This window comes from Asparagus officinalis, chromosome 5 (genome assembly GCF_001876935.1).
Source record: "Asparagus officinalis chromosome 5, Aspof.V1, whole genome shotgun sequence".
In the NCBI taxonomy this organism is placed as follows: Eukaryota; Viridiplantae; Streptophyta; class Magnoliopsida; order Asparagales; family Asparagaceae; genus Asparagus; species Asparagus officinalis.
Genome location: NC_033798.1, coordinates 91705048 through 91716614, shown reverse-complemented (window position 1 = coordinate 91716614; position 11567 = coordinate 91705048). Strand labels below are relative to the sequence as shown.

Sequence of the window (11567 nt, the reverse complement as noted above, 5' to 3'; positions counted from 1 at the left end):
AAATAGTATTTCTGCTACTTTCTACTTCATAATTAAGGAAGTTATATCTTCGATCCACTTCTTACTTCTAGTAGTTACGTCCCTCCAAACGGGGCCTTAAGTTCTATACTGGATTAATCATTAATCCAATCTCAGTTAGGAAATTGGAAGGTAAAACTAAGCTATTTTGTAATAATTAACATTAATTGATATGTCGCCAACGACAACATCAATTAATTGCAAGAAGATGAAAAAAGTTAGGGGTTTTCGCATATGCACCCGTCGTATCCTCAATATTTGAACCCCTTAAATATTGATATTTGCAAAATTTCCTCTAAAATGAGTATATTGGGTGTTTCCATTACTCTAATTTAAGAATGCTACTTTTTAAATAACCGTAATGTCAAAATTTCCAATAATTTCCAATATGTTTACGACAATTTCGGGTTAAAAAACTGAAATTAGTATGCGAAAGGGATAGGAAAAACAAAATTGAGAGAAGTTGGGGGCAATTTGATAAAAACCAAGATTTGAACATAATTTTACAACCATGGTATATGCAGAAAACCCCAAAAAAATTAAGTGACCAACATCTGAAATGTAAAAAAAAAAAAAAAAAAAAAAAAAAAAAAAAAAATACAAAAAAATAAAAAAAAAAAAAAAAAAAAAAAAAAAAAATGGAGATAGAATCCTTTAATATTTACCCCTTTTGAGCTCCGCAGTGAACTGTCAAAAGGTCTGTCACTGTTCTCTCGCTTCTTCCACCTCTCTTATAAATGCCTCTCTCTTTTCTCTCAATTCTCCCCTCTTCTCTCTCTCTCTCTCTCTCTCTTAGGGCACCATCGAGATCTCCTTTCAGGCTGCAGCCATGTCCTCGGGCCGATACATGGCGTATTCTCCTTCTCCCTCCACTGCTCCTCACTCTCCTCACATCTCGGGGATCCGAAACGCTACCAGTGTCCTCGCTGAGCAAGAAAAGTGAGATTCTTTTGCCCTAATTTTACTCTCTCTTTTGTTCGTTGCTCGATCTGTGACCGCCGGTCTTAATGTAGACTAGAGCTTCTTTTGGGGCTTTTATAACTTTTTTAATCTGTTGATCGTACTTAATTGTATGAGATCTGAATTATTTGATGAAATCATTGATGAATAATAGTTATAGGGTTTGAGATCTTCTCTGTTTTCTAATAATTGATTTTAGAAGGTTTTTATGCTTTTTTTGGTTTTGTTTAGATCGCGCTGGTACAGGGATGAAATTATTGATTCATTTCTTTAGTGGCTTGCTGTTTCTAGTCATTGTTCTTGATGTCTTGAGAGTGTTTGTGTTAGGGAGAAGATATTGTTGTATTTTAAGTGGATAAACTGAGCAAACAATTTATGGGTGCCTTGAGTGGGACATGAGCAATTTCATTTAATATGTACTCAAAATAAGCATTTTGATGTTATTTGGTTATTTTTGCTATTGGAATGTAGCAAAGAGATTTTTTTTATTAAAAAACTCTTGTTATCACCGATGCTTATATGCTTATAGATTTATGTTATCACATTCTTGTGGAGCTAGATTAAATTATCAAACACAATGTTTCTGGAGTTTTGGAATTTTTACATAAAGCATGTGATGCCATTTTGCTTATCTTGAAATTCTTTATGCTGAGAAGATGAGGGGGGGAGTTCATTTGCAGGTATCTTTCAGAGTTGTTGGCGGAGCGCCACAAGCTTAGTCCATTTATGCCAGTGCTTCCACACAGCTATCGCTTGCTGAACCAGGGTGAGATTTGCAATAATATATGGCTGTTTTCTTTTATTTTTACAATTTTTCGTGCTATGTTGAGTTCTTTCATATTGGCTAACATATGCAACTTGCATAAACGGATGGCAGCTTTACCTACCACCTTTGCCATGAGAAGATTTATTTGGAAGTGTGACCATTACTTTGTATGTTAAGTTTGTCTATGATGTCTAGTTTTCATATTTTTGGCTGTCTCCATTGGGTTCCACATCTGCAAAGGTATATTATTTTAAAAAGATCAATCATTCTGGAGGTTTGACAATCAGATTTAAAAGATGAACTAATTCTTATGGAGGTTTCGTGGGGATAGTTTGGTTTTAGTTGTCCTTGCTCCGAAATTCACCTTACGGAAGATATTATCCACTGTAAAAATATATAAAAAGTATATTGTTACTTTACAGAGATCTTTTTACTGAAGCAAGATTATTTAATAAAAGACTAATGATCAGTGCACATATCTATCTATTAGCCAAACATTCATATATTTCTCAACAAATGTATGCCGTGTGTTTGTGGCTTTGTTTTCTACAATTGCCATATTGGATACCCATGTCCATATTAGAGTATGCCACTTGTCTCATAGCCCACAAATCATAGATTAGAAGAAAGTTGGAAACACTGAAACAGTATTATTTACTACTCAAACTAGGTTTCTGGCTTGCCAAAGCAGACATACTATGAGTGGTCATGCACATTTCATTTATATCCATGTGCTATCTAATATTGGATAGTTACTACATTTTGGCTGCGAGTCAAAATGGAAATTCACAAACATGTAAAACAAGGAAGGGGGCTTTTTCTCCTTTAACACATTGCGATCTCAAGTCAGCCAACATCCTCTATTTCTGTCAGAAATGATAGGTTTTTTTTAGTCAATGGGGATACAGCTCTTTTTTCAGCGAGTCCAGAAAAACCCTGTCATATTGATCTTTATCTTGTATTTTTCTTAGTTTCTAATAAAGACCGATATCAACTGTCCAAATTAACCATTTATCACCAGTTTCTATGTTTCCAGCACACCTTTTCTGTATGTGGAAATGTACGAGCTCGGGACCCTAGAATTCTAAATTTGACATAGTAATAGCAATGGAAGGACATCAGTTGTCAGGGAGATGATGGTTAGATGATTTTTAGATCTAGTTGAAGCAGTTTGCTATACTATTTGGTCAGGTTTGATCAGGTTGTATTTGATTGGTAGGGCGTAGAGATTCAAAGAGGTCTCACCACTATTCTTCTAGTTCCTTTGAAGTTGCAAGAGCCTATACATATAATTGAATTAAATGTGGATAGCACGAAAATAGTCACTTTTTTGTGAAATATCAAACTGGGCATTCAAAACATTGCATAACATTAGGGATGTAAATTGTAAATAGCTGCCACTAAGCCAGTCCAGATTCTACATCGTATCTGTATTTTGATAGTTATGGATATATGTATGTATTCTATTTAACATTCTACACGGATACGATTAGAGTTAACTATCATAGTCATCTAAATAAATATTCTAAGCTATACCGTAATATAAAAGAACATGTAGTGAAGTCTCAGTGTAAAATAAAGGACAACATTATGCATTAGAACTGTAGGTTGAGCCCCCTTTTTTCCGTTTAAAGCACTAACTATAGTCTATAGTATTCTCTTAGCATCTGAATCTTATGTAAGAATCTGAATTTGTTTTATCAAATGCAACTAGCAAGGCTAGTACATGGGAAGTGTTTGAATTTATATGCATATGTGCCATAAGAAAACTTATAGAAATAAGGTAATACCACCATCTATGCCATATCCTTTCACTTTGCACACCTACTAAACATATATGAAATTAATGAAATTTAGGCTAGTCTTTGAACATTTAAATACGCCAAAGGGTCCTTATATTATTGAATTTCATTAGTTCCAAAGAAGATATGGACGATATCTAGCATGTTAACCTAGATACCAATTATGAGTATGTCTACTCATATTTGGGACTGAGGTCAAGAATCCGTCTAGGTTGCGTCTATGAGATGATTCTTCATACACTTTGTTCTTGTTGCTAAATGTTACTGTTGGAGGAATATTGGAAACACATATATGGAATTTTCTAATTGCTACAGCAGGGATATTCATTCTAGGGACTATTTCTTGCCTACCAGATGCATTATGAGTAACTGATGTGCGCCTTCATCTGCATATGCTTTCCAAGCTGACCTAGCATTCCTAAGATCTTTGTAGGTATTGCACGTAGCTATAAGTGAGGATGGAATTTCATGCGACACAAGTTAACCAGGGAAAGGGGGCTTGTTCCATGAACTTTTTCTCATTATGTCAGGCCCGAAAACATTCTCTCTTTCTGTTAGAGACATCAAAGTTTTATTTTCAGCCAGTGGAGATGCAATGCTTTTTTAGTAGCTGTCAAGAAAAAAGGCTTCTTTTGTGCTTGTATTCCAATATTCTTCCTTTTTCTGAAAAAGATCCATGGAAGTTTTCAGAAAGTTCATTTATGTAAATGAGATCACTATTTTCCTTGGCTTCTTTGTAGTTCTCACACACTTAAAAGCAATGTTTTAAATATCAACCGATAAACCGATATTATCGGCAATTTATCGGTTTTGGGGCCTTCCGTTATGATAAGTTCGATTTTAAATTGATTATCATTTGGATGTTTATCCCGATAATGTGGCGATAAAGCGAGTCATCAACCGATATTGTTGACTCAAAAATCGGAATTATCAGCCTTTGATTTAAGTTTTGATTTTGGGCAACGGGCACTTATTCAGTGCACTTTAAACCCAACTCGACCCGAGTTTCTACCACTGGTGAGTGATGCTAAACATAATTATTTACATTTTGGTATATTTATATTTCATTAAGTATGGTTAGATTATATTTTAGAATATTATATTATGTATATCACCATTCGGTAATGTCGCTCTGATAAATACTACTTATTCCCGATATATCCTTGATATCCACTAATCGATATGGATTTTGACTGTCCAATAAATCCCCGATAACCGATATTTAAAACCTTGCTTAAAAGTGAAGGTCATTGAAACTCAGGACCCTTGGATTCAAATACGTGCAATCAAAGAACAATAAAATTCGATAGAATGATTGACTATGTGTCAATATAGCTGTTTGCAAGACAGTGAAAAGTGACTTTATGTGTCTGGGAATATTCAAGAAAAACAGTTTGATAACATGGTTCAAGATGAGGGCATAGGGGGTTATGTATTTGAGATGAAATATAGGACAATTTTTTTGTACTGTTAGGACCTTTACCAATTTCCTGAATGTTGACTATGTATGTTTCTAGTGTTCTACATTTGCGTGCATGCAAAAGGTTGTGAGCTGCTGGCATAGGAACTAAGATGATTCATTATGAACCTATGCGTCTAATGGTTGAAAAGAGAGTTTTCAGAAAACAAAACAAATTTTGAACTACATCTTTCTTTCTTTCTTTCTTTTTTTTTTTTTTGAGCAATGGCTTCATATAGCCGGTGAGAGGACTGTTAATTTTTTTCTTTCTTTTCCATATTGGTCGTTTTGTCTTGAAAAGTTTTGGTCTGTTGCAAGAGAGTAATTAATAGTTGGTAAAAAAACTCTGATTTGATACTTTCCTTTTTTATAAATATTTGTTTGCTGTTGTGGTATGATTAGTCGCCCTGCAGTCTATGCACCTGTTGGGTGGCATGATGAAAGTCTTATGTACCTTCTAGTTAATTCAAGAGGGCCTTGTCCTTCCTCATCCACAGGATTCACTAATAAGCATGAACCTGTTGATCTGCCTTTAGTAAATTGGCTGACCAAATTAATACCTGATGCTTAACTTTATCCTTCAACACCCAGAGGATCCACCAAAATGCACGAATCTGTTGATCTGCCTTTTAGTCTATTGGCTGACAAAATCAATACTTCACACTCAACATTATATTAAGCCTCTGCCAGGTCTTCCTCGAATATATGGGCTGATTGGCACTTTGGTTTGGCTCTGCAACATGGTTTAAGACTTTAAGTTGATGTTTTATGCATTTAGCACTGATAGAATTGTTCGTTACGTCTTAAAATGTATATTCTATATGCACAACATATTTCTAGCCTCAAGTATACTGATGAGTATGCTCGTTTACATTAACTTGTGTAAATATGGGTGCGTTATTTTGCTATTGCTTTTATGTCTTTTCTTATAATGTCAACCACGTAATAATATGAAATGTACTTTGCAAGTAATCCCACTTTATGTTATTCTACTTAGAGATTTTAGTTAATGGATAATTGCCTGATTTGTATGCTAATCATTAACTCGCCATTTTAGTTAACCAATATCTACCCGTTTACAGCTGAGTGCTGACTAATCTCTAACAAATGCTAATCGGTACGTCTTTTATGCTTGAAATTGACATTTTTGAGCAGAAATTTTGCGTGTAACTACACTGTTGGGGAATGCATCTCTTTTAGATCAAAGTGGGCTTGAACAAGGTAGCCCCTTGACTACTGGTGGATTATTTTCAAATGGAGCAGCAGCTGATCTGAATGGGTGGGCATCGCCATTTCAATCAGAAGTATGGATACTAACCATTAACATAACTTCTCTTTGCATCTAATTTTACTACTCGAAGAAGGGTTTGAGAAGTAGTCCTGCACAGGTTCATGCTAACTTGACTCAACTACAGTTAGAATGCTTTGCATTCCTGACTTCTTTTTTACACTTCATGCTAACTTTAGGGTACTGCTGGAGCGTTTACTGTCTTTTTGGTTAGACGATGTTATTTTGACTATCCAAGGGATTGTCTTTGGACTTTTTGCTCCATCTTTGTTAGTGTCACGTTCCACATGGATTATATGCGTATGAGGTTGCAGTATTTACTAACTCAGTAAACTAACTTCTTCCTCTCTGTTATTAGTTCTAACTGGTAATATGTGAGTGCCTACTTTCTTTCTCAAATTATCCTCTTCAACTTTGAAAGGTGAGCCTCGTCCCAAATTTCTTGTCGTTTTTTCTGCAATGATGTTCCAGCGTCTGGTAACATACTTATTTTCACTTATAAGTACTTCTTCACTTATAAGGTGCCAAGATTATGTTTGGTAAGGGTCTACTTATTACTTATTTTAACTTGTAAGTAGGAAAAAAATAAGTTGGTATTCTCCAACTTATTTTTTGGCTACTTGTAAGTACATTTACTTACTGATATTAAAAGCTATATTGTCCTCTAACAATATAAATAAAATTAAGCAATAAGTAACTTATAAGGAATCATAAAATTAGTAGCCAAACATGCCCATAATGAGTCACTACCATTTATTGCCTCTATAAATGACAAACATGGAGTTGTGTCAATCCTTTAATGCGTACACAACCCACTATATCATTGAAATTGCAGTTTGCTAGAGCCCCTCCTATTTTATTACTAGTACATAAAATTTTGTTATTGTATTGATTAATTAATCTCTGTACCTTCTGGTAGTACTGACAGCATGTTTATTCTGATTGTGATTTTATGAACATAAAATTCTATGTGATGATGTCTGTTCAATTTGAAAATTTGTGTGAATTGAATACTCAATTATTACCTAAATTGTGCATGCCCTGGATTGATTTAAATTATCTATATTTTTTTAACAACATTGAAACTGTCATCCAGAGGTTGGGGTTCTTACAACCTTCATCGGCAACTAGTTGGCTTGGTTCGCAGGGTAGCTCCTCGAGTCTTGTCGTCAAGAAAACAATGAGGGTTGATATTCCTGTAGACAAGTATCCTTCTGTATGTAACATTTTACTTGACTTTGATCTTTTTACTTGTATTACAAGATGACTTATCTCTCTTTCAAGTGTCTTATGCAGTTTAACTTTGTTGGTCGACTCCTTGGTCCTAGAGGAAACTCCCTTAAGCGAGTTGAAGCAAGTACTGACTGTCGTGTCCTGATCAGGGGGCGTGGCAGCATCAAGGATCCAACTCGGGTAATTTATATTCTAATCACCCAGGGAAATAACTCGTGATAAAGAGAAGATGCGTTTTGATTAAAAACCCCGTGCTCGGAATAATATATGTTTCTGGTGAATGATTGTGTTAGACCCTAGAGAGGGGGTGATTAGGGTCTTATGCTAATCTAATTCGATTTTATACCAATTTAAAAACTTTATTGATTAATTAAATATTGCAAGAGATATATAGGCCAGAATGTAAAATACAAGCACAAAATAAATGTGCACAAGGCAAACTCAAAACACAAGATATGATTACGGAGTTCGGTCCCCACGACCTACGTCTCCGCTCCTCACCTTAAGGAGATCTCCACTATCACGACACACCCGGTTTGGAAGCCGAAACTTTTTTACACACTCGGTTATCAAGTCAACCGACAACTCTCACAAAAATCTCACAATGTACATACACAAGCTACAACCTCAAGTGTTGGTCCTCACGTATCGACTCCCTCAAGTGCTCGGAATTATCACCTCTCACTAGGCCACCAACGCCACTCCTCTTGGTATCGACTCCGTCCTCACCACACACTCCTCTCGGTGTACAAGTGTATTACAAGTGATCTCACGATAAGCACAATATAATAATGGTTGTTCTCTACACTTGACGAGAACTCAATTAAGCTCACTCTCACTAAATCACACACCACTACCCAACAATATATTATATGAGATATAACAAGCTCAATAAGGGTGCGTGATAAATGAGTTTAAATAAAATCTAACTCAATAAGAACTAGCAATAAGATTAATAAGAAATAAATGCTAGAAAGTTGAGTTAGGAAAACTTCTCTACAAAGAAAGGATGATTGGATATTGAGGATGAACTCCTCAACAAATGATGTAAGCTTCTCTTTGTAAAACAAACTCTTTTTCAAACCAAACTTGAAACAAGGCTTAAACACCTCTTAAACACAAACTAAACTCTTTCAAAACTTGATTAAGGAATCTTCTTGGTAAAGAGAAGAATTCAGAGCATATGGGTATATATAGCATCTCAATACATCAGCTAAAATCCAAAGAAAAAGACCAAAAAACCACAAACACACAAAACAGAGAACTAGTCATTACTGTGCAACGACTCTCTGATAAGTCGACTTATGAGTCGACTCATGAGTCGGCTTATATGAGTCGACTCAGCAGACGAAGAAACATAACTCCGCTGCACTTCGTGAGTCGACTCATGAATCGACTCATGAGTTAAGTCGACTAAACGTGTACAGACCAAAAATGCACAGGAAAACTGAACTTTAAACCATGTTTAAAAATATCAAATAAATTCTAAAAATTGTAAGATTTGGGGAATAGTTTATAAACATATAAATGAGCATGTTTCAAAAGAAATTTTCCAAAAGTGATTCTCCGTTTGTAAAATCTCTTAGTTTTGCAAAAACATGTAAAACGAGTATATAATATTCTTAGTTTTGGACAATTGAGATAAACAAGGATATGAAACATTTTCAAATGAATTTATAGACTCAACAATAGTTGTATACAGTAAAAATTAAGTCTATACACTGATATCTCAGTATATTGTCAAAATCACATTAAAACCAAATGTGTGTGTTATGTGGATATTGAGCTTGAGATATATTCACACAATATAAAGTCCTATTCTAGTTGTACCAAGTTGATATCCATGAGAAGCTAAATCTTGGATCTGACTTGAAATGAATAAGCTTCGTTATAAATGTGGCTCCTGAGTTACTCAACCTGGAACAAAACAAATACTGAAAAACATATTATAAATTGTTTGCAAAATCATCAAAACAAGATTCAAAAGTAGGCTCATATACATGAGTCCTAACAGATTGTTCATGTAAGCATAGTTTGCATGGGCATCTTCTTATACAACTCAAGTAAAATATAGACACTAAATGAAATCTCAGAAACTATCTATTAGTCACTTGTGATTGAAGTTTTTGCAAGTATGTCCTGGAAATCTATTGTTTAGCAGTATTATGTGGTCACATTTGTCATTAACGAAGTGAACAAAGTCCTTATATTTGGAGAAGATAATTACTATAAACGGATAAATATAGAATCAGCCCCACAACTCCTACCTGAACTAAGCTCATTGAGTTAGAACAACAGGAAATATATTAAGAGGAGAAAGGATTAGAATAAAATAAGGATGTGCAGAGATTGTCTGATATTAGAAGTGAGAAGGAGCACGCTTTCATGATGGCTTTCTTGAAGCTTCTCAAGGTCTCAATTATTGACTACTATGTAAATTGTGAGATAATTGGGGTTCATACAGCCCCCTTTCTTTAGAAAGTTTCTTGAAATTATTAATGATACCCTTCTCTATTTGTCATGTTCTTTTGATTTAGCTCTAAGTTATGTACATTGGTTCTGTGGTTTTTTGCAAATCCTTTTGTCATTCTTGTTGTACTCTGATGGTCCAGTTATTGTTTAAAGGTGTGCATGCATACATGCATGCATGCAAGATATAATTTAAGAAATTATTCGAACTTTAGTTGTTAGAGACGATGTCAATTCTATAATTTTGGAGACAAATTGAGAAATACAGTGCTATTATTGCTAATGCTGCAATCCCGTACAGGAGGATATGATGAGAGGGAAACCAGGGTATGAGCACTTGAACGAACCCCTTCACATTCTGGTAGAGGCAGAGTTACCAGTTGATATTATTGATACCCGTTTGATGCAAGCCCGCGAGATCTTGGAAGATTTGCTCAAGCCTGTGGTATTACTTCATTCTCCAAATTTCACCACATTCTACAAAACAAAATTATCCTATTTATATTCTTCCCTTTATGTACAGGATGAGTCCCAAGATTTTTTCAAAAAACAACAGCTGAGAGAGCTAGCTATGCTTAACGGTACCCTTCGTGAGGAAGGGTCAAGCATGTCTGGCTCAGTATCCCCCTTCAACAATAACCTCGGAATGAAGAGAGCCAAAACAAGGGGGTAACTTGATTATCTTCATTCAGTATGATCGATCCATATTTTTGGGGTTTCCCCAGTAAAAGCCACTTCCCTGGTTTATATCGGGGCACTGGACCAAGAAGAGTCGTAACTAGATTTATGTCTGAAGTGTGTCTGCTACTGGGGAATTGATATTACTAAGGAATATCGCCAGTGAGCCAGTTTGCGGTCTTGTTGTGTTTGGCTGTCTGCTTTAGTGCGTTGGGGTCAGGGATGTATTTGTGGTAGTAATGCAATAATTGTGGTTATGCTCAAGTTTTGTTTAGTTGTCGTGGGAGTTTGTATAGAAAACATAGATGTATTGTTGTATGACTGTGAGAGGGCGCTCCCCTGGAGCTGGTCCGGGTAGGAGTGCTTTGAACTGAAACCTATTTAAGTTTTGGTATGCTGGAAATAATTAATGTTGGTCGCTTGTTTTCCCTGTTCCTTTTTCTTTGAATATGTCTAATGTCAGATTATAAGTTTCCAAAGCTGTAAGGAACTGGTGCTCTGGTTCTTTGCAATCAGGTTGATCATTGTCCCAGCACTGCCAGGAAATTTTAGCTGAACTTTGTTTGTGGCATTCTAGCTTGTACTCCTTTTTCCAGGAAATTATGTTTCTTTGTAGCTTGGAATTTATGTACAGTTGCATTACATGTTGTATTGCACTCCTGTTTGTTTTGGTTTGTCGTCTGAAGTGTTTGTGTAATTGTTTTTTGTTACGTAACTTTCTTAGCGTAGTCCTATGTATCTTCTTGTCCTACTGCAGTGTGAATGTTGTTTTTCATCAAGTAGGAAAGTTGCCTGCGTCTTAACATTTTCTTTATGTAACCTATTTGATACTTGTTTGCATTTATTTGCTTTCGTGCTAGTACCCTTGATCATCTGTTGTGACATTGTCATTTA

At 35.4% G+C, this 11567-nt stretch overlaps 1 protein-coding gene across 2 annotated transcripts; it reads left to right on the top strand.

Annotated features, from left to right (window-relative positions):
- On the top strand, positions 752-11300 carry LOC109840171 (KH domain-containing protein At5g56140). 2 transcript variants are annotated; one of them, XM_020408710.1, is made up of 7 exons: positions 752-957; positions 1659-1744; positions 6161-6309; positions 7390-7509; positions 7578-7706; positions 10297-10440; positions 10519-11300. In XM_020408710.1, exons 1-7 carry the CDS (start codon positions 848-850, stop codon positions 10666-10668), a joined length of 888 nt encoding a protein of 295 aa, XP_020264299.1. In that variant the 5' UTR covers positions 752-847; the 3' UTR covers positions 10669-11300. The 2 variants fall into 2 exon arrangements, with proteins under 2 accessions (XP_020264299.1, XP_020264300.1); XM_020408711.1 differs by having other exon boundaries at positions 754-957; positions 7590-7706.

What these genes read in the sequence shown, in the direction of transcription:
- LOC109840171 (XM_020408710.1), top strand. Translation starts at nt 848, where the DNA reads ATGTCCTCGGGCCGATACATGGCGTATTCTCCTTCTCCCTCCACTGCT. An exon ending in CATCGCCATTTCAATCAGAA is followed by an intron (nt 6,310 to 7,389) that starts GTATGGATACTA and finishes ACTGTCATCCAG; the next exon opens with AGGTTGGGGTTCTTACAACC. An exon ending in GCATCAAGGATCCAACTCGG is followed by an intron (nt 7,707 to 10,296) that starts GTAATTTATATT and finishes AATCCCGTACAG; the next exon opens with GAGGATATGATGAGAGGGAA.